Below are 23,073 nucleotides of genomic sequence, written 5' to 3'. Positions count from 1 at the left end.
GTACTCCTTTTCTTTTTGTAATCAATGAGAAATTCTTGGCTGGAAGGTGCTTGTAGAATACCAAAGATAGTAATTATTTTCCCTTTCTTGCTCACTAAATGCATAATCCTGGCAAGGTCCTTACTGCGCCCTTGCTCTGGTGCAAACTGTGTCTACACAAGGGATTTCCATTGGTGCAGCTAACCAGCTGCCTAAAATCCAGGGCCTACATTTTTGAAAACATGACTAGTGAATTTGAATGCCTCTGTTTTTAGGTGCCTGACTTGACACACTTATGGGGCCTCCAGGTTGCTCAACGTGTTGGGAAAATTGGGTTTCTTTAAGGGAGCTCAAGCTGGGCACCCAAAAACTGAGCAACCCCAAATCACTTGTTGCTTCTGAAAACGTAGGCCAAGGAAATGCAGAAAACCTACGACCTTTTGAGAGGCACTCGGCATGCTGATGGGCAGAACTTGATTTTTCTGTATTGTCTGTCTCATGTTTTTGCCTTTCTTTCTCTGCCTGCCCCTCTGAACTGTTTCCTTATCTGTGTCTCTTCTCTCCACTCGTCCTTCAAAGTTTGGGGTGCCCACTCTTCTCTCTCTGCTCCTCTGTATTGTCCCGGGGAAGGCCATCCACATCACCTATGAGCCAGGCTGGCAGGCCCTGGTGGGAGATTCTTCCTCGTCATCCTCCTTGCGGCAGGTAACCTCTGGGCTAGAACAGATGTGGCACAGAGGACAGGCTAGGGGGAGGGTGGGATTCACCAGCCTCTCCCAGCTTCAGCCTTTCAGCTCTCCCTTTCTTTGACACTAACATTCATTTTTTTTTTTGTTTTGTTTTGTTTCTCTAATTGACTTCCATATTGTGGCGCTGGAGTTGTCTCCTGGCACCAGGTGAGCAGTCTCCATAGCATAGAGCTAGTGCACTGTCAGGACAGACTGGGCTGCTTTGTTCACTTATGTTTTTTTTCATGCTGCGCAGCTCCAAGGCTGCTGGGTTTGGACCTGTTTTTAAAGGGCCAGCACACCTGCTACACAAATGGATAGAAATGGTGATGGCTATTCACTGAAAACTTTTCCCTGACTCACTCCTTTGCTATATTGACCTCTTTCTCCGAGGGGATTCTGCCTTTATGTCCTGAACTTCGTTGCCATTGTGGGCTAGCCCTGGGATGAGAGGGGAATTTGGTCTATTCACTCACTCTCTGGCTGCCTCCCCCAGAGGGGACTCTGCCTTTCCCTTGGGGAACTCCGGCATTTCACAGGCCTCAGACTGAGCTACCCTCACCTGACATGTTAATCTGTCACAGAGATGGTGATGTGGGTGGCAGACAAGACAGATGCAGAGGTTCCTCTGGGGGCGATCCTGCTTTTCTCTGCAGTTCCTGCTGAGGTTCCAAGGCAGCCTTGTAGTTGGGGAATAGGTGTGCTAACTCTTGTGGTGTCTTTCCCCCTCTCCCCAACCCCACACCTTCTCTCTTCCTCTGTCTCCCCTGACACTCGCTGCAGGTTGACTCCATCCTGTTCGCCGAGTTCCAGGCCTGGAAGGAATCCCCGACTCTGGAAAAATCCTGCTCCTTCCTGGAGAGGATTTACCAGGAAGATGTGGGGCCCTGCCTGGACTTCACCAAACAGGAGGTGAGCGCTGAAGCAGAAGCAAGGACTTGGGGGATCGCTCTGCTCAGACATTCAGGCTGTACTGATGCTGAGGAGGGGCGCAGTCATCACCTTACTGGACATGAGCTTTGCCGATCTGAATTCAGTTCTGTGTTTCTTGCTGTAGCTATCAGAGCTGGTGCGGGAGGCCGTGGAGCGGAACACACTCACCATAGAGCCTGTGGCTACCCAGGCACTGCCTGTGGTGAAGGTGTCGGCGATGGAATGTGGCGGACCAAAGTAAGGAACCTCTCAGGTGCTCCCTCAGCCATCACTGACTCTCACATCCAGTCTCCTCCCAGGCTATGGCAGCTTCCATCCCACGCATCTGCTCAGTCTTCTGCTGTGTCTCTAGAGTATTATCTCAGGTCTCTCTAGGGGTTCCATCACCTGAGCATCTGAGCAGTACTGGGTAGTAGCCGAGTAGTCTGGTGTAGAAATGCCTCTTTAGCTAATACTTCACAGTGTGTTTTTCCCATCCCAAACCAAGGCCAGCAGCTGGCCTGGATCCAGGCACTTACCGCTAGGGGCTGGTTGAGCCACATGGAGTTTGAGGCTTTGGAGTCCTCCTGAATCATTTTTGGGGGCTGGAAAAACTATTTGGAGTTCACAAACTTACTGAATGTTTTCTTCCTCTAACTTAAACTCGGGGCGGGGGGGAGTCACCCAAGGGTGAGTCATTTGAAAACATTATCTCTCAAGGGCAGAATTTTCTATGTACTGGGGCTAGGAGAACCCCCAGAAGCTGAGCCAGCAGGACTGGGTGACTCGCAGATGGTGTTTTTTATTCCTCCCCTCTTGCAATTTCTCCTATGCATGTGTCTCATAGTGTCCAAGTTCACATCACATTTTTGAACCCATGATGCTCTAGATGGGTTTGAAATGTGGCAAAATGAGCTCCCCCATCTCTCCTCCCTATCTTTCACCCCAACCTCTCCTGAGAGCTGCATCAACTGTTTTCAGAGTCACTACTGTGACAGCTTGGGAATCACTTGTCAGTCTGTGCTCCTGATGTTTCAGGGCCTCGGTTCCCCCAGGAAGGGCGGTGGCAGGAAATGCTTCAATCCAGTATCACTGCAAACAGAGAGGGGTCAGACTCCTGAGCTTTGTTTCTTGATCAAGAGAGAGGATTTCACTTAGCTGTTGTGTTTAGGTCAGCTTGGTTTTTTTCCTGCTGCTAGCAGCAGCTTCTTCCAAGCCAAAGGTCATCTGTCATGTCACGAGGCAATGACCTGAATGACACACAGACTGCATGGCAAGCTGTTCCACATTCTCTCTCTCTCTCTCCTCAAAACAAATCACTCTGTGAGTGCTAGTCTCATGCCAAAATCAAGCCGTCCTGTGTGTATCCTGACTGGTTGCCTTTTGTTCTTTTTGTCTCTTCTCACAGTGGGTTCCGGTCACAAATTGTAACGTAAGTGATTTTTAGCCAATGATTAAAGATCTCTGATCCATTAACAAGTTACTAACTCCCCTGGTTACTAATGGCTTTGAGGCTGGAGTTTAGCCAGTTACTTTTTTAATCTTGTTTATGCTGGAAGGTGAATTGAAGGTCCCACTTACAATACTCTTTGGGACAAATGCCTAAAAGTGACGAGTGATTTTGGGCCCAACTTAGAGAGACCTGGTTTCTGGAGTGTGAGTGCTAGGTACTCTCTGAAAATCTTCTCCCTTTAATATGTCTCGAAAACCAGGAAGCCCAAATCACTCTTCACTTCAGAAAACGTAGGCCAGGCTTCTTCTTTTATTTTTTGGTGTGTTTGTCTGTTTAAATCCCTTGCTAGTGGGGGAGAGAAGATAATTAAACAGGCTCACAAGCCCTCCTGAACATTTGGTAAAAAGAAAAGGAGTACTTGTGGCACCTTAGAGACTAACAAATTTATTAGAGCATAAGCTTTCGTGAGCTACAGCTCACTTCATCGGATGCATTTCTCACGAAAGCTTATGCTCTAATAAATTTGTTAGTCTCTAAGGTGCCACAATTACTCCTTTTCTTTTAGCGAATACAGACTAACACGGCTGCTACTCTGAAACCTGAACATTTGGTGTCACATTTCCAATCTCACTGATTCTTCCTGCCTGATTCATGGCCATCCTAGCTACTTTCACAGCTAAGGAGTGAAGCCAGCATCCCGCCCAGAGGCGTGGGGACTGAGAAGGATGTGACGATGGTTAAATGCTGAGAAATCCCAGGAAATCCCTATTGGGCTGCATGGAGTGATGCAGGAAATGTTCCTGGAATTTTTCAGCAAATGCTGGAAACTGGAGTTCTCTTTACAGACAGTTGAAAAGAGTCAGAGAAAATCAGGACACCCCGTCATCTCCTGGCCTTTGATCTGGAAAGACTCCCCTCAGTTTCAGTGGGCTTTGGATCAGGCCCCATCTGATTTAAAAGGGACTCTGGAGGGCACTATAACTTCACTGCCTCCAAGATCACAACTGCAGTCATTGGGTATATGAGCCCCAGTGTATAGTCCATGTGGTCATTCAATGAAGATGCCAGACCACATGGGCATTCCGCTTTTGTTGCAGATGGGATTTAATTTATAAACCTTTTCTTGTTTAAATTTGTGTTTTGAAGTTAAAAGTTAATGTTTGAACTTGGCCTCTGTGTGACATTGGCACAGGTTAGAACTGACCGACTGTGCTGTGGGTTCCAGCAGAATAAGCTTCCCGGAAGAGCAGGCGTAAAAGGAGAACAAAGAGATGATACACTGATTGGAAGAGAAGACATGGATAAGGGGAAGTTGAAGGAGCTATGTAGTAGCATGCTGCCAGAGAGTATTACATATCCCCTTTGTGGTTGGACTGTAGAAGAGATTATCAGCCTTCGACTGTGTCCAGATAATGGAATTAGTCCTTTTTAGCTCACAAGATAGAGGCTTGTGTTTTGAAACTGGGTTCAATTCCCAGTGAGTGGTTGTGTGCACAGAGACAGATGATGAGGAACATTGGTAAAACTCCCATTGGCTTCAGTGAAAACTCTGCTTGAATAAGGGCTCCAGGCTTTGGCTCTGAACTGGGCATGAGCCAAGGTAAAAGCAGAGGTATTCTGGACTTACACCAGTGTGACTGAGCTCAGGATCTGGCCTTTGGTTTATAAATACCTTCAGAGTAACAACAATATAAACTGAGAAAGGGGAACATTCCCAGTCTTGGAAGATGGTAGGACAAAGAGCAATAACTTTAAAGATAAGGAAGAAGAAGGTCTAAGAGGGATGCTCAGAGCAACGGAGTAGTGAAGGGAATGGTCGGACAAGGCACCATTGCTACGGAGTTCAAGAAAAGGTTAGAGACTAGTTAATGAGAATAAAATAGTGAGAGACCTGCAAAATGCAGGGATCAGACTGGGTGGTCCAAGTGGCTCTGGTCCATCAGGGAATCTGAATTATGGAGGGAATATGTCCTAAAACCCCACACTCCCACAGTGATAGTAGTAGAATGGAACAACTTAAAGATCTGCGTAATCTGAGTATGGAGCATATGGTGCCATGTTTCTGCGTGGAGAAACTAAACTGAAATCTGAGCTTGGCCGCAGACCTTCTGATGTGAACGAGACTAGGTCTCAGGGGCGGTCCGGATAACTGTCGTACGGCACTCTGACCAAACAGATCCAGCCCTGAGCCATGATGAAGGAACAGCCTTCTCCCCTCACATTATATAGAGCCCCTTTTCGTAAGGCCGAGTAACCCCCAATGCATGTATGATGGAGAGGGTGCAGAGAACAGACAGAACTCTTTACACTTGTTACATTGCTTTATCCTAATGTCTAACAGCTTTTTCCTGGCCTGTTGCCAGCACTGCATGTCCTTCTGGTTTCAGACCATCCGGGGGAGCCCTGCTGTGCAGGGCCCTGTATCAGTTTACCTGGGGATTGTGTAGCTCCAGGTGCCTCCTGTGCAAATGTAGGATGAGAATTCTCCTGTACTTGTCCCTTCCTGCAGCTTTTATTGAATTGTTCCTGGCAGCAGAGAACTCAAATCCCACCTTCCTCTTTCCTCTCCTGGCCTCTGACTGACTCCGACCTGGCTGCTGGGGGTTGGCTTGAGGAAGTTGCTAGCTGCCATGCTCTGTTCCTCCAGGAGTTATCTTTTCACTGTTTTCTTTTCTCCCTGCAGGAAGTGTGCTCTGAGTGGCCTGTCCCGAGCCTGCAAACACCGCATCAAGCTGGGGGATTCTGGGAACTATTATTACATCTCACCATCCTGCAGGGCCAGGGTGAGTCCTCCAGCATCCCAGGGGCCAGCTCTTCTCCCCAGCTCCTTCCAGGAACTGAAACAGATTAATCCCTGGTGTAGCTCCACGGAAGACAGTAGGAGTGAATTGGGCTGATAGAGTTGGGTTGGCTCTCAGTCAGTCTGCATTGATCGCTGTTACCCAGCCCTGTTTCTCAGGGTACAATACCGTGCAGTGGTCTGGGTTGTGTTACTCATTTAAGGCAACAGTAACTTTCAAAATATGTCTTTACTTCTCTCTTCTCCATGATTTGATTCTCTGTGAAGCTTTGATTTCCTTTGTCAAACACTATATTTCACTGTTCCTTGAATGCTGGGTTTCGTTACTGTGCAGTGGAGAGCAGTGACTAAGGCTGTTCTGGAAGCAGACTCTCCTTTTACTCTGGAGGGCACTGAACAGATAAATTATTCAGTATTATTATGGCCCTGATTCAGCAAAGTACTTAAACAAATGGTTATGCTCAGCTCTCTTTAGCAAAGCTATCAAGCATTTGCCTAAAAGGTAACCTTGTGTTTAAGTGCTTTGCTGACTTGGGGCCTAAAGGAGCAAATCATTCCCTACAGCAATCCCTGTCTGGGATAGGGCTGTGGGGGATATTGGCAACAGAGCTCAAACTTTGTTACTTCAACAAAAACAGTCCAATTTAGCACAACCCCTCCTTGCACAAACAGTGTAGTTTTTCACTAGGGCTGTTTTCAAACAAAAGAAGTTCCCATGTTGTAAAACTTCTTTCAGCAGAGCTCAGTTCTTCCTTTCAAGTCTGAATGTTCACAAAGTGCAAAAGTTCTAGGTCCTTAATTCTGGCCCAGGATGTTTCAGTTACAAATATTGTCGTGAAACTTTGCCAGCCCATGCTCATCTTTACACAGCCTTAATTTCTTATACTGAATACACATAAATATCTGCCTCTCTCCTAACTCTCATCCCTGGCTTAAAATACACAGGACTTAGAAAGCTCTTTTCATCCATAATTCTCAAAGTACTTCAGTATTGCTGCAGGTGAGGAAATAGGGCCCCAGAGAGATGAAGTGACTTGCTCAAGGTCACACAGTGCCTCAGTGGCAGAGCAGAAATTACACTCCACCACCCTTTACTCCCAGTCTAGCCGTATATCTGCACTTCCCCTGCCTATCCCACTTTACTCTCCTCCTCCTGCCATGGAGAGTCCCATGGGTTTGTGCCAGGATTTCCAAATTAGTGCAAATTAGACATTAGTGCTGAGCTCCCATTGACTCCAGCTGGAGTTGTGGGTGCTCTGCACTTGTGAAAATCAGCCCTGTGAGCGTAGAGGATGACGCCAAAGCACTGAGATGGGTAGTGGCGATGCCAAACCCTGCAGCCTTAAGGAAGAGGTGTCCTCTGGCCAGTGTATCTGCCTTTGGTTTGGCCAGCCCCTGCTGTGCTATTATTATTATTCGTGAGGCCATTTTACAGCAATGTCTGTCTGTCTCTCTCTCTCTCTCTCTCCCCCCAGATCACAGCCGTATGCAACTTCTTCACCTACATTCGCTACATCCAGCAGGGCTTGGTGAGACAGGATGGTAAGAGGCAGCTGGTGGCCCCCAGCAGAGGGTTGGGTGTGGCTGCCCACTGCTGGTCAGTGGGAGCTATTGCAAGGGCTGCTCCCTGTTGCAGAAAGGGACTAAGTTCCTAATGTTCAGTGAAGGGAGGCAAGAGGGCAGATGGGATTTTCCCTCAGCCTAGTAAATGCTCTGGAGGGATGGGAGGGCCCCAGGCTAGCTGAATGGGAGGGAGATGTGGAGAGCTCTAGACAGGTTGAGGGAGAGAGGTCAGTAAAGGGGCAGGGAAGCAAGGGAGGGGGACAAGAGGCCTGAGATGTGGGACGGGCAGGAGTGGGGTGGAGAAAGAAAGGAGGTGCTCACACTCTGTGCTTTGGGGGCTGTGCCTCATGCTGCAGGGCTGGCTGAGCAGGATGGTCCTATTCCTGTGGCTCACTCCAGTCCACGTGTACTCTCTGTGTGGAGCTACGTCCCACTCATAGGGGAGGGGGCTGAGCCAGGTGGCTCGCACGGTGCCTAGCGTGGGGCTGGCTAACCCCCCTGCCCCTTTGCTTTGCAGTGGAGCCGATGTACTGGGAAATCATGCGGCTCAGGAGGGAAATGTCCATGGCCAAGCTGGGCTTCTACCCCAGCGCGATGTAGGCTGGGCCTTGCCGTCTGAAGGGAGCTGCCCCAGCGTGAAGGTCACATACGCCAGCAGGCAGACAGACTGAGGCAATGCATCTACGCCCACGGGGTTCCCTCCCTCTCCTGGCCTGACATGAACTGCAGAGGGGAGGAGCATGAGTTCCCCCCTCCAAAGGCCTCCTTGCTGCCGTTTTCACAGTGACTGAGATGCAGACATCCCCTCTCCTCCCAGAGATGGGCTGGTCCTTTGAGCTCTGGGGGGTGGCCAGCTCCAAGTTCTGTCCATAGTGGACCCTTTTCTGTATGCTGCCTATAGCCAGTTTTTTTTAATTTTATACACGATCTTGCTTCTGCGGATTCTCCCAGACCTGCCGTGCATGAAATGGGTCCTGGGCTCCCCTGTTTGGCAGTGGGTCCTTCGGCACCGAACTGCAGCTGGGCCTTCCCACATCCACCCCTCTGCCTGAGCGAGGCAGGGGTGCAGTATTGCCCAGCTGTGCCCCCAGCCCTCATTAGTGCCCCCTGCAAATGCCAGCACCGCACAATAACCTCAATGAGAGCCATGCAAAGCATGTTTTCCAAGTGCTTCCCTGCTCCTCTGGCAGTTGCCTATCGGAGTCACTCTCCATTCGCTCAGTCACAAAGAGGGGTTTGATTCTCTTTTCAGCTCAGGGTTTGGTTTTGTAATCCAGCTCGGAGCTGGAGAGCTACAGCATAGGCCAAAGCTCTGTGCCTGGGGCCTCAGTCTTAGTGCAAATGGAAATTGCAGAACAGAAAAGCTGGCCACAGCTATGCTGAGGTTGGCTGTACTAAGCTGCAGACAGTGTCTCTTCAGGTCCTCGAGAGGCAGCGGTGCCCTGCTCACTGCAGGAATGAGCATGCTCTGCTCTAAACCCCAGCCAAGATGCCTCCTAGCCACTCCTGTTTCTAGGCTGTGGCTTCAGGCATTCACCTCCCTGGGGCTGTCTCCTCTCTGGCTCTCCTTATAGCCCCCAACTCAGGCAGTCACTACTCAGTGGCCAGTTATAGGCTCTGGCCCTGGGCATTCACTTCTGTGCTGCTAGATTAAGGCCAGGAGGAACCATTAGATCATCTAGTCTGACCTCCTGTATAACAGAGGCTGTAGAATTTCACCCAGTGACTCTTGTATTGGACCCGAGCCTTGTCAGTGCTTCCTTAAAGGTCTCCCGGCTCACCAGCAGGGGAGCCCTGAGACACCACTGCATGTGGGTGACAGCGCCTGGGGCAACCATCTCCTAGGCCCCCCTGCAGCTCACAACTCCCCTCCCACTGTCGTTAATATAGGAGTATATGCAGTAGTGCTGGAAGGGCCTGATCCAAAGCTCATTGAAATCCTTGGACTCCCAGTGGCTTGGGTTCAGACATTTAAATATACATGGTGCTGTACAGAATCTTGCAAAGCCATGATCCTTGCCTTGGGTTGTCTTTATAACTGAACAATTAACCTTGTCTACTATGTCATCATCTCGGCTGCCGTCCTGTGCTGTTGCATCATCTCACATGGTGCTGCTGGGCCACGTTTCTCTGTGATGTAACTCCACTGCCATCAGCAGAGGCATGATTTGGCCCATCGGCACTCAGACTCGGATCATCTGTGACATCACAGCCTCTCCCCGGAGGAGCTACTGCACAAGTAATCTGATGATGTGCAAAGGAAAACGCTGTGTGTGAGTCGCCTTCCGTTCTGCTTTGCGTTTGTCTGGGACCGGGGGGCAAATGGCAATAGAACCTCTGGGCTGTTTGCAGGTCAGCAGATGCCTCGTTGCATAAGAGCCTCTTGAGCGTGGGGCAGCAATCCTGGGAGAGGCACTCCCTTGATTGCGCGAATGCTGGCTGCGCCCTGCTGCTTTGCGGGATGCTCTGCCTGGTGGCCCTTGGTGCCCCCCTGATGGCATACAGTGGCACTTGCAAGCAAAGGGTTGGTCAATAAGTGAAACTCAAGTCCTGCTCCCCAGAGGTAGCTGAGAGGAGGATGCTGGAAATGCTCCCATGGTACCTGCCTCTTCCTACTTGGAACAGGGCTGGTCTGAAACACCAGCACCCAGTTGTGGCCCCACTGCTTGTGCTTCGACAGCCACGAGCCATAGTGGGATTGCAAGGTTTAATTCCTCTTCAGCAGCTGGGTGCCCTGGAAATCCTCACTCTGATCCTGGCTAAAAAATATTAGCTGTTTTCTGCAAGGGAAGATGTTTTACGCTGTGAATTACAGACCTGGAGAGAGAGTATTTAAGGACAAGCTAGGCTGGGTGCCAGCGTTTGAGCTGGTGTGAATCAGCATCTCTGAGTCCAGTGGAGCTATTCTGATTTACACCAGCTGTGATGAGGGAAAGCTGAGAATGTCCTCCTCAGATTCAGATTTCAGCTCTTTCCTTGCAGTTCCACCTGTATCTATTTTTCTTTGGTTTCTGCTCTAAATTGCTATGTAATGTTGCTGTGTGCTGTTAACCAGCTGCTGTGTTCCAGCCTGGAGGTCACTGCAGGTCAGCAGTGGGTGAGATGATCCTTCTGTGTAGATTTTCCTATCAGTTTGTAAAGTGCTTTGGGATGAAAGGAGCTAGAGAACTGCAAGCTGTTATTGGTCTAGACACTTTGTTTTAAATGTAAGACAAAAACAATGTGTTAATTGCTCAATTTAAACAGCAAGGTGGCTGCACTCTGCTCTTTATAAAGGAAAATAAACCTTTGCCTAGAGGAAGAATCACAATTCCAGACTCCATATTTGGCTTGGCCACACCAAGGGAGGGCAGGGAAGCAGTTTAGTGGCCAAAATGAGGATCCAAATACTGTAGCTCTGTGGTGATAAGCTGGACTAAGGATCCTCAGGATGAGTTTATGTAGGGCACATGGATTGGTGTGGAATTGCTGCTCATAGTGCACCACCTTGGGTTCCTGCACTGCTTAGACTAGGAGATGCCCTGGTGCCACTGTAGGAACTGGCAAATCCGAGATACTGGAACTGCAGTATTGCAATAGGAACAGGGGATACCATGGTACTATTACATAAAGAGTGGAATGGCAGTGATTGTGTAGCCAGTTTAGGAGAATGTGGGTCTTTGCCTCCCTCTAGCGGCATAGGATTTTTATGTGTCTGCTACCCCCTCTGCCCAGGAGAGTTAACTCTTTAGCTCAAGGAGTAGATGCTGGAGCTGAAGGTTGCTGGGTTCAAACCCCACTGTTGTAGATGGGGGTAGATTGGTTATAATTGTTTTACTGGTTGGGCAAATGCTGAGTTTTAAGGGGGTTTGCAGCACCACATCTTCACTTCTGCCATGTGGGACCTGGTGACTGGGAAAGAAACTCAGCAAATCAAAGATGAACAAGGTGCAGGGTGTAAGATCAGAGCAGAAATGTGCTAAATTAGAGTCTAAATCATTTGCTGCATCAGGGTCACCCTCAGCCTTCAGTGGGGACCAGCTGCAAGAGATCACCTCAGATGAGTTTACACAGCAGCCAAATGCCATTCCCAATCACTGCTGGGGTTGAAGATGCCCTGGAGGTCAGTTCTCACTTAAATATAAAAGGATCCTGGGAAGTTTTCAGCTCTCCATGTGAGTTGGCAATACATGTGTCCTAAGGCCGTGGTTTTATAGCAATTCATTCACTTCCAACAAACCTGGAGCATGCCCCTAAAGACTCAACAGCCAAACTCCCATTGACTTCAGTAGGGGCAGGGGAGGCCAATACCAGGCAATTCCCATTCATTTCTGCACTGGAGCTTTGGCAGGCATGGGACTGAGGTGTGGAACAGCACAGCCTCCACTGCTAGTTAGAGCAGGCACAGCTAAATGAGAGCTCAGTCTCATGCAGAATTAGTGCAGCTAACAGGGGTGGCTGGGAGCCAGAGTCATTTGTGAGGATCTGGACAGCCAAGTCTCTCTGTGTATTCCACTGAATGAAGAGTCTCTCCTGCTCTGTGATCTGGCCTGTTTCTCCTTGGTCTGGCAGGAACCAAGCAAGGGATGCTACCTGGTGTTACAGCCTGACAGTGGATAGTGCTCTTCATTTTGTTGAGGCAACATAACCACCAGGAATCCCTCTCCTATGGGATTGGTGCCTCCTAAAACCTGTCTATTTGTAAGATCACCACCTACAGGACTTCACAGGATGGACTGTCTGTCCCAGAAACCCACCTATTCAATGATCCTCTTCTCCTAATTACACCGTTTCCCCAGGACCAATACTCCTAGCAGTCTACCTTCAGTAGGTGGGTGTGGGACCTGCACTGGGGCCCGGACATATCCGTGATTACCTTTGAAAATGGGCACCCAGTGATGGAAGGTGTGGGTTCCCCAGCATTTAGCCTCCTTTCTCCTGTGTCATTACAGCACATTAGACTCTCCTGCACCGAAGCAGTGGGCAATCCCAGCCCATGACTTTGGGATCCAGTGGGATTCTAGGAAATCATTCTGGCAGGGCCTGACTCGCCTTTTAGCAGCCCACTGGAAGGCATAGATGTGACTGGTCTCCTGGGTGCATCATTATCTCCTTACCGGTATTGTCCTGTTTAAACAGCCTCTCTTACTGAGAGCGAGGTGGCCTTTCTCGCCTCAGCACTGTTTTATTCCTCCTAAGCCTGTCTCCCCTCCAGCTGCAAAAGAAACATTACCTTTTCAAGGTAGAGCTTCCATGCTTTTGCCTTCCCCACAGGGGAGGGTTAGCCCTAATTCAGAGGCAATTTAGCTTCCTACAGGCCTGAGGGATGTGCCAAGAGTGAACTGGCCTGCTGAGTGCATCTAGATCCCTGCTGGAGTCAGACTTACCCAGCAGCTGGGGCTTGATTTGATTAGGGAGGATAATTATCTGGAGGAAGAGACCACACACACTCAGGCAGGGAACATAGGGGCAGACTCCACACCATGCCAGCACAGGAACAGTGGGAAATCATTCAGAGACTGTGGGCAATGGTTCAGTCCCCAGACATGGTGCTCAGGCCTGCCTTAAACTGTGCCCCAGCATCTGGCTGCTGTGAGTCATTGCAGGGGCACAGCGGATCTGCCATGGCCTGTCCCTCCAGCCTGCCTGTGCTCTGCCTCACCATGCCCTCTGTGCCTGGTGCTCATGCGGAGGCAGGGTAGAGTGGCACAGCTGGAGTATGGGCCTTCTCTGCCAGGTTTATTCCTTGGGAGGGGAAGCGATCTCAGGGTGGTCCTATGGCCTTTTTGTGCCAGCTGGGCTAGTGCAAAGGGGCCCTGAGCAAGGATGAATTAAGCCTTTATTCCACCAAGAGGGAACTGAGGCTAAGCTCTGAGAGGTTTCAGAAACAAATGGGCTGTGCCTGCTCCTTCCATCCCAGAGTATCCCTCTGATTTCAAATGAAGCTTGACTGAAAGATGCTTCATTTCTCCCGTGCAGAAAAGAAATCGGATGCAGCCCCCTTGGGCCACTTTCATGATGGTTCCTCCTAGAAGAGCGAGGAACTTCGGCTGGTGTATCTGTTTTCCTCCCCACAGAGCGCCTGCGTGTTCCTGGAGAGAGTATGGCAGCTCCCTGCCAGTGGGTGCTGATCTCACACTGGGCACATTGGCTGTTGTAATGCCAATAAGATACCGTGCGTGCCTCTGCAGATCCTGGCTGGAAAAGCAGATGTAGGTCACAGCCAGCAGATGTGTTTATCAGTTCCATGTCCCTGGGCCCAGCGCGTGGCTATTCCCTACAGCGTATCACATGGTGTTTGGGCCTAGTGTGAGACGTCCCAAGTGCTGAGTCTCCGTTCCTTTCCCTCAGGGCTCTCACAGCTTAATCCGCTATTCTAAACTTGTACATCTTCGCAGGCCTTGAGTTTCACCTGGGCTCAGACTGGCACAAAACAACCACTCAGAAGGAAAATCCCACCTAAACTGGTTGCTCTTCAGCCTTTCCTTCCTCCTCCTCTGGCACTGTCCCACAGGGAAGGCTCAGGAGGGTTGTGCCCCCGCCCCATCTTGCTTAGAAGGGTTTGGGTGTGAAGGCTTATACTGATCCTAAAGCAGAGGGATAGAGGGTCTAATACTCACCGTGGGCTTAACTGTTCCCACAGTCACACCTACATCTACGGACTTGCATGGGGCGTAGGTCAGGGCAGAATTTGGTTCTGAGCCCATAAAGGTCCAGTTCTACCCTCAAATACATGGGTGAAGCACGCTTGTAATCCCATCGATTCCTAGCTCCCTTGCTGTGTCTCTCTCCCTGTAGTCCCCTCTTGCCTGTCTGTGGCAGTTGGTATGTTCATGGCAGACTTGAGGGGGAATCAAATGGCATCAAATTCATGAATTTCTTCCCCTATTCAAAATGGCCACCATTTCCCCTGCCTTTCCATAGGACTGAAGAAATAGGCTGCCTTCGGTCAAGCTGGCTGCCATTTCCCTCAAGCTTTTGGGTGTGGAGGCTGGGCTACAATAAAGATGCCTACCAGCCAGTGCCGGTGTCTTTCAGTCATTGTCCTTTTCCCTTGTGACCTGCCCGAGTCCCCCAGGTTTTATTCGTTTTTATTGCCACCAAGGTGATTAGTAGTTACTGAGTAAGAAGGGATGGTGCAGGGCAGCTGGGGAGTTACTCCAGCAGGTTGGGCTGAAGGTGGTCTCTAGCAGAGCGCTGCTGTTAGACAACTCTGGGATGAGTTGGTGGGTGAGCTCCCAGAGTGTATGACACCTGCTGGGTCTGTGCCACAGCACTCGGTAACCCTAGAGGTATGTGTGCGGCTAAAGGAAATCTGGCTTCCACTCTTGCATGGTTCTTTTGTCCAGGATGCTTTGCAAATTCTGTTCTGCGATCAGGGCTGGTGCCAGTGTGGCTGCTGGGATTCCTGAGTTGAGAGCTGGAGGGGATGGTTAGAGTTGGCAGCAGTCTAACTTCTGAGCATGCTGCAGCTGCCCTGGGGGACAGTTGGTACTTTCAGACACAGCCAAGTCCTTCCCTCTCTGGAAATATCTGGGAAGGAAATCAGAAGGAAAACTGTCCATGGCTGTGCAGGAGCAAACAGGCAGGAAGGCTGCCAGGACCATACTGATTCCTGTGACAACAGTAAGACAGCGAGGACCTGGTGCTGATCTCCCATCAGCCTTACAGCTCTCTCTCTCGATGGATTTATACCAGCATAAATGGGAGGAGAATCAGCCCTTGGAACTCTTCTGTGTCTGAAGGGATCTAAAACAAGCTGCTGTACCTCCTTTGTTTCATTCCCGTGCCTGGGCACAGGCTATGAAGAAAGCACAGGGGCGAGGTTAAGCTAAGCAGCAAACTTATCTTCTGTGTAGTGTCACAGGTGCAGTGAATAGGGAAATTGCTCCAACCCCAGCAGCTGCAGCCAGGGAGGTGGTGCTGAAGGTCCGAATTCCCAGATCAGAGAACAGAAATGGTGTTAGAATGGAGCGAACAGACTTTTTATAGTCACAGAGAGCAGGAATGTAGTGTCCTCACTACAACCTAACACCAAGCTCAGTGTACACTGAAGGTCATTGAGTTACTCTAGATTTACACCAGTGTGGGTGAGATCAGAAATGGGCTCTTTGGCCTGTAATGTGTAGCTGAGAATCAGTCATTCATGCCTCCCAGCACAGAGGGCTGAGTCTAGAAATATCACCTTCCCCCCCAAGTGATGTATCCATGCAGAGGTAGGCATTGGGAGCGGTGTCCTCTTTGGTTTTGTTTTCCTCAGGGTGCTCTCCACATGGGGTCCATCATCCCTATGCTTTGTACTCACTCCTCAGATGAGCTGTGTGAGTGGAATTCTCCTTGCAGCCGGTCATAAGCAATTGAGTGATGTGTAGATTTCCTTCAGTGGGAACCGAGGCCACCACACTCCCAGACCCTGTCAGCAGGGGGCCTGGGTGCTAGACCAGTAATTGGACATGCATCTGCTGCAGAGGTGGCAGCATTTCAGTGGTAAACCAACTGACCGCCCCATTCACAGAATGCTTGGAGATCCTTCAGGTGCTGTGTATGTGGAAAGTGATTTATTAGTCTGAATTGTTTGTGATAGATCATAACCTCTCCTCGGCAAGGACTGTCGCTCCTGCTCTGAACAGCACCTAGCACAATGGGGCCTCTTGGTATAATAGTAAAAAGATAAGGAGTACTTGTGGCACCTTAGAGACTAACAAATTTATTTGAGCATAAGCTTTCGTGAGCTACGGTAATAGCTCTGTTATTTTCCATTCCCCCCACTAGGTGGCGCTATAGATGAGGCATACACTGCTACCACAAGCAGCTTGATTACATGTTAGGGTGTGATACAGAATGATCCTATAAGCAGCTTGTTATAAATTTCAGGAAGTTGTAAATTAAGTCCCTTAACTCCATTTCTCTCTGAAAATGCAGTGTCCAATGTTAGGGAACTGTCTGGTTCGGGTCCTGGCTACCCAAGAAACAGCCTCTCCTTCTGCTCCATCCTGATAACCTGCTTTACCCACTTATAGGGGTTTTTCACCCAGCTCTTTAGCACAGCACGTAGAATGGTTCCTGCTGCTGGCTCTCTGGATGCCTGGCCTTTGAACGTGGGCAGCGGGGTCTGCACTCTGCTGGCATGGCTGCAATGTAGGGACAAAGGCCCGTCCGGGCTGTAGTCAGACTGGTATTCAAAGAACACAGGATTTACAGGGAACAAAGTAGACTCCTTCCGCATCAGGAACTGGGGAGAGGGACAGAGAGACAGTGAAGGGAGTTGGCCCCTGACTCTATAGCAAAGGAAATTGGGTTGTAGACTTTACAGAGTATGGACAAACTTCCAGATATGGTCATTGGAACGTGCAAAATGCCCTGAAATCTGTGTTGGGGCAGCCTGGATTTTAACCCTCCTAAAGGCAGGAGATTGCCACCGCAGCCTTAACTCTGACCCCCTCATGCATCTGCATTACAGCAAGGTCTTTTGTTCTATGGCCGCACAACGCACAGGCCTGATTCTCTGCTCCCCTAGCCCAGCGTCAATCAGAGGTAACCACTGAAGTCCATGGTCTTACACCTGTGTGGAGCTGACCTAAATGAAAAACTAATCAGGCTCCCAGCATGGTCACTGTCACAGGAGTGCTTTGTAAAAGAGACAGTGGTTATTAACAGAGAAAGTGGCAGTAGATAGCACTCAGGAATGCACCACATAGTTCCTGGGCTTTGTAGGACCAATAAAACTACATACTGGTGAGCGCAGCGCTGCTTTACATGCATCTCTAGTTAACAGTCCCTAGTTCTCGCCAATTAACACACACTGGTACCGAAGACAGCATATTTTCCTAGGCCTAGGGTACAAAATAGCCTTGCTGTCTCAGACACGGTGCAATGGCCTGTATTGATAAATGTGGGCCGTCCCTAGTTAATCATGGTTTTCCAGGCACAAACGGAATGCATGGAGAGTGACCAAACAAGAAAGGACACAGTGTGCATGTGTGTGATCTGAAACCGTGTACTGAGCTGAACGCCACATGGCTGCTAATCTCTGCAGATTTAGAAATGTAAAGGTCATCCCAGGTACACAGCTACAATATATGCACCTTATTTGTCACATCACCCTGCTATCACAGCCCACTGCAATATGGTTGTTGGATGAACATTTTTGAGCAGTTGCCTTGCCTGGGGGCTTTCCATATCCGACAGCCAGATGTTCCAGGTTTTACCTGTCGGGGCCTGTCTCCAGGCAGCCAGATCCATCCTGGGAATGAGGAGACTGTTGCAGAGGGACAAAGTGGTCCAGGAAGTGGCTGCTGGAGAAGACGTCTGTGGGGAGTTGGCGGATGTGGGCGTTCTCGCACAGGATCCAGAAGAGAGTTACCTTTGCCAGCTCTTCTCTCTACTGGGAGGTGTAGCTAATGTGTAGTGCCCAGCTACGTAATGCAGACATAAGCATCCCTTCCCTGTGATAAATCCTGGGAGGCCTGAGGAATCTGAGGAAGCTAATGCTGTGATCTCCCAGTGCTGGAATTCTGAGTTGGCATTTGGGGACTGAATGACAAAGTGCTGCTTTGTCACAGGACCCCTCACCTGTTCCCATCAAACAGAGCCTAGAACTGCTTCCCTAGCAGGCAGGCCAGGAATTCACCCACCTCCTCACGTCCATTACACTAGGAATGGGTGGATGGCTGTGCCATTGCTCCTGCCCTGGGCCAGGATTAAAGGTTTGATTTTCAGAGGTGCTGAGCCACCTGCCACTGAAGTGGGTCAGAGTTCTGGGAGCCACATGATTTCCAAGCAAATGGCCATTCCCTGCCCCTGCCAGCTGCAGTTTGATCCTAGCATTAGTTTCTGTTTGCTGTATAGCTTTATCAAGGTTTCCTAAGGTCAGGGCTGCTCTTATATAAATCTGCGTGTGCATTAACTTGTCTTAGTGTGTAGCATTCTCAGCCCTTCTCTGATAAGAGCAGGGTCTGCTGAGCAGCGAGGTATAAGAGAACAGCTGAGAAATATGTGGTGGCAACTATGAGTCTGAGGCAACACTCACTGAAGTCTCGGCAAATCTGTCCCATGGCTTCAGTAGGAGTTGGGTGTGGTCCTGTGTGAGGGATGCCATGCCACGGGTTGGGCAGCTCCAAGCTGATGCCCTGACTTGGAGATAACACTGATGATCTTGCAGATCCCCTGGTAGCAGCTCTCCTCACTCCAGGAGGGGCTGAGCTGGTGGATGCTGCAGTGACTCTCTTGTTCTTCCTCAGGAACACCCCTGCCAGGACCTGTATTCCAAAATGCTCATCAGATCTTGAGTGCCCTGGGGAGGGAAAGGCCATTAAAGCAGGAACTCTAATATCACTTCAGTGAAATGCTCAGCACTGAAAGCCAGCTCCTCCCATGTGCTGCTGACCTGACAGGAGCAGCTAGACCAAGACTGCACTAAGCAGGCCATTGCACAGATAGAATAAATCGCCCATTTTGGGGGCAGAAACAAAACATGCTGTGGAGGGACACCTAGCCAGGGCTAGCTAGAGGACCTGGAACCCAGCAGAAAACCCAAAATGGAAAGGAGAAAGCAGGTTGGAGCATTGGCTCTTAGAGGACAGAAGGCAGCCCAAAAACAGGATAGAAAGTCTTCCATGGGGCACCCATGTTATAGACTCAGAATGTGCTTCAAGAGGTCCCCTAGGACAGCCATGGGGTGGAGCATGCAAAGCAGGCCTTGTGCAGGGCAGCCATTGTATTAGAGAGGCCATTTGAGAGTCATAGAATCATAGAATATCAGGGTTGGAAGGGACCTCAGGAGCTCATCTAGTCCAACCCCCTGCTCAAAGCAGGACCAATCCCCAACTAAATCATCCCAGCCAGGGCTTTGTCAAGCCTGATCTTAAAAACCTCAAAGGAAGGAGATTCCACCACCTCCCTAGGTAATGCATTCCAGTGCTTCACCACCCTCCTACTTGAAAAAGTTTTTCCTAATATCCAACTTAAACCTCCCCCACTGCAACTTAAGACCATTACTCTTCGTTCTGTCATCTGCTACCACTGAGAATAGTCTAGATCCATCCTCTTTGGAACCCCCTTTCAGGTAGTTGAAAGCAGCTATCAAATCCCCCCTCATTCTTCTCTTCCGCAGACTAAACAATCCCATTTCCCTCAGCCTCTCTTCATAAGTCGTGTTCCAGTCCCCTAATCATTTTTGTTGCTGTCTGCTGGACGTTTTCTAATTTTTTCACATCCTTCTTGTAGTGTGGGTCCCAAAACTGGACACAGTACTCGAGATGAGGCCTCACCAATGTCAAATAGAGGGGAATGATCACATTCCTCGATCTGCTGGCAATGCCCTTACTTATACAGCCCAAAATGCTTTATTGGCAACAAGGGCACACTGTTGACTCATATCCAGCTTCTCGTCCACTGTAACCCCTAGGTCCTTTTCTGCAGAACTGCTGCCTAGCCACTTGGTCCCTAGTCTATAGCGGTGCATGGGATTCTTCCATCCTAAGTGAAGGACTCTGCACTTGTCCTTGTTGAACCACATCAGATTTCTTTTGGCTCAATCCTCTAATTTGTCTGGATCCCTCTGTATCCTATCCCTACCCTCCAGCATATCTACCTCTCCTCCCAGTTTAGTGTCATCTGCAAACTTGCTGAGGGTGCAATCCACGCCATCCTCCAGACCATTAATAAAGATATTGAACAAAACCAGCCCCAGGACCGACCCTTGGGGCACTCCGCTTGATACCGGCTGCCAACTAGACATGGAGCCATTGATCACTACCCGTTGAGCCCGACAATCTAGCCAGCTTTCTGTTCACCTTATCGTCCATTTATCCAGCCCATACTTCTTTAACTTGCTGGAAGAAGAGCGTGACCGTGAGAAGGGAGACCGTGTCAAAAGCTTTGCTAAAGTCAAGGAATAACACATCCACTGCTTTCTCCTCAACCACAGAGACAGTTATCTCATCATAGAAGGCAATTAGATTAGTCAGGCATGACTTGCCCTTGGTGAATCCATGCTCACTGTTCCTCATCATTTTCCTCTTCTCTAAGTCCCAATGAGAAGCACAAATGGAGCACGTGGGAGAGGAACATTGCTGGGAAGAGAAGGAGAAACTCTAGAATCAGGGAGAATTTGGGGAATTTTAATTCAGAAAGGGACTGTAGTTTTTTAAAGTGTGTGTTGGAACAGCAGCTAAAATGGGCATATACTGCTATCCTGCCATGCTGTCCTGAGCATCTCCTACCTGCTACAAAGCAGGAAACATTAGACATGCTAATGGGAGGACCGGGGTTCCTAGTCAAGGTGCAGGAATTGGGGATTTCTTCTCAGTGCAGGGCAGGAGGGGGGACTGCCCCCCATCAGAGCACTTCAGGTTCCCAGCCAGCAGCCCAGCTCGTGGGTGAAGTTGCAGAGTTTCTTGGCCAGTCGTGAGGTTGTGCTGCCATACTCCGTGCTGCCATCCATGAAGGAGGTGATACCGTTCAGCTACTCCTGAGGCTGCAGCTGTCCTAGGAGGAAATTAGATCCACCAGTGCTGCAGGCAGGTGAGGAGCAGATTAAGGATGGGCACTCCATCCTGGCCCCGCACAGATGGTGATCATCTGATGGGAAGCATGGCAGTAAATACCCTATGGCTCAGAGACACAGTGACAGCAGTGGAGAGAGAGCCGTGCCAGGGGTGTATTCCTTATGGTCATTCCAAGTGGGAGAGCACAGGCTCCTTTTCACAGAGTCACAAAACCTAGATGTGACACTGGGCCCATTTGTATTATTAATACGGTTAGCATACTGTTCTTCCTGTTGTTACTGAGACCCAGACCTCCGGCCCTTTGCCTGAATACAGGGCCTGTACAGTTGAAGGTACAGTGTGCCTGGATAGGGAAGCACTGGTTAGAGTTGGTGGAGCCTTGGGAACAGTCTGTTCCATCCACAAAACAGGTGGTGCTGATGCTCTGAGGAGTCAGGTCCATGTCACAGTCAATCCACTGGCCCCACTCCACAAGCCTGTGAGCATAGCCGCTGTCCAGAGAGACATTCTCATTCGGCGTATGCAGGACCCCATGGGAGACGCAGTGCCCCTGGAGGAGCAGAGAGATGGGTGGGTGTGCGTGTGTGTCCAGTTACTAATGGACAGCAAGGGGCTTGGCAATCAGATACCTGACTCCAAATTTGGAGCAATTTTAATTCCATCTGAAACAGGGTGGCTTGCAGTGGGCTGGAGAGCTGAGGGCTTCATTGGATCTGATCGCAAGAGGAGCATCACCTGAGAAGAATCCTGTGATTCCAATATAAAAGGCTGCAGGAAGCTGTAGGTAGAGGTGTGGTTGAGAAAGTGTAGTGGAGATCATTAGTGGTGGGAAGTCTGGCACTGAATTGGGGAGTTCAGGAGAGTGTGTGAAACTGAAGCTGGTGGAAATAGCAGCTGTTAGGAGCAAGTGTGGCCCCTGCAAAGCTCTAACTAGGTAAGACCTGTGAGGGGGAGTTAAAGAAGGGAAGAGGAACTGAAAAGCTTTTGAGTTCTATTTGATAAGTTCTGTTGCCTGCCTGAGGAGAACTGGGGAAGAGTGAATGGAAGGAGGATTTAAGCTTAGAAGGTTCCTGGTGACTGTGTTCTTAAAGGGGCCTGGATGAAGGGAAATTAAAGATGGGATGGCTACAGAGGCACTCAGGAATCAGTAAGCAGCCACTGTGCTACATAACTCAACATAGCCATCAGTAGTCCCCTGGCTTGGCTTGGCTCCCTTCAGTCAGATAAGACCACAGGAGGAGAAGCAATCTAATGATGCTGTTCAGAATAGCACTGGCATTTAATCATGTTGATTACAGTAGTGCCTCAGGGCCACCCAAGAATGGGGCTCTGTTGTGCTAGGCATTCCCTAGAGCTGGGTGATATCTTCTCAGCCAGGCACTGATGTGACACACGTTGCCTCTTCCTGTGTGTCTTGTCTGTGAGCTGCTTCAAATTGTCTTGGATGTATTTGTTATGTGAAATCACTCCCTAGATGATTTCAGACAGTCACCAGTAGGTCTCCATTCATTGTGCATATGCAATATTTGAGATTCAAGTTATGCTCATTTGATTGGATGGGGAGGGGGTCACATGGTCTATTTCCATTTCCCTGACTGAATCAGTGTGACTGTAAGATTTGCTTTCATAGCATTCTCCAGCATTCAGTTAAAGCTCGCTAGGCCCAGGCCTATTCCTGCTGGTGAACTTGACACTGGAAAAGGCACAGGAAGCAAACACAAAGGCACAAAGATATTTGAAGCAGTCGTTTAAATGTTCAAATGAGGCTCTTTTATGCTATTTGCTCAGCTCTAATAGAACTTCAGTGACCTGCCCAGACATGAACAAACCTATGCACCCCCGCAACAGCCAGACATACACACTGCTCCTTTCTATACCTGTATACACAACACAATATGCACTAACAATGTACACAAACTCACCTGCTGAGGTGCTTTTACATAGAAACACAACCACTCCCCACTCAAACATGCATAGTCTCACCCCATCGTACATACTCCTACTTGTAGACAACACAAAAAGAACAGGAGTACTTGTGGCACCTTAGAGACTAATAAATTTATTGAAGTGAGCTGTAGCTCACAAAAGCTTGTGCTCAAATAAATTTGTTAGTCTCTAAGGTGCCACAAGTACTCCTGTTCTTTTTGCGAA

The 23,073-nt window shown here is 49.4% G+C and overlaps 1 protein-coding gene across 15 annotated transcripts in view; it reads left to right on the top strand.

The window, feature by feature from the left end:
• The window catches only part of RAB3IL1 (RAB3A interacting protein like 1), a 74,265-nt gene that overhangs the window by 25,383 nt on the left and 25,809 nt on the right, over positions 1–23,073 (top strand). For 6 of the 15 annotated variants that reach the window (XR_005293701.2, XR_005293699.2, XR_005293698.2 and 3 more), the window contains exons 6-11: positions 559–684; positions 1,491–1,619; positions 1,765–1,877; positions 3,028–3,051; positions 5,756–5,855; positions 7,348–7,414. Coding sequence is in view for 10 of the 15 variants with exons in the window: in XM_038407164.2 (XP_038263092.1) it covers positions 559–684; positions 1,491–1,619; positions 1,765–1,877; positions 3,028–3,051; positions 5,756–5,855; positions 7,348–7,414 (559 nt within the window). In the remaining 5 variants the exon portion in view is untranslated. Of the gene's footprint in view, positions 1–558; positions 685–1,490; positions 1,620–1,764; positions 1,878–3,027; positions 3,052–4,264; positions 4,926–5,755; positions 5,856–7,347; positions 7,415–7,952; positions 10,740–13,393; positions 14,436–23,073 lie in introns of those variants that run through there. The other 9 variants (XM_043517635.1, XM_043517631.1, XM_043517636.1 and 6 more) reach the window with 6 other exon arrangements.

Source organism: Dermochelys coriacea, chromosome 6, assembly GCF_009764565.3.
Source record: "Dermochelys coriacea isolate rDerCor1 chromosome 6, rDerCor1.pri.v4, whole genome shotgun sequence".
Taxonomy (NCBI): Eukaryota; Metazoa; Chordata; order Testudines; family Dermochelyidae; genus Dermochelys; species Dermochelys coriacea.
The sequence above is the reverse complement of the archived record's forward strand: the minus strand, read 5'-3'. Positions and strand labels throughout refer to the sequence as shown.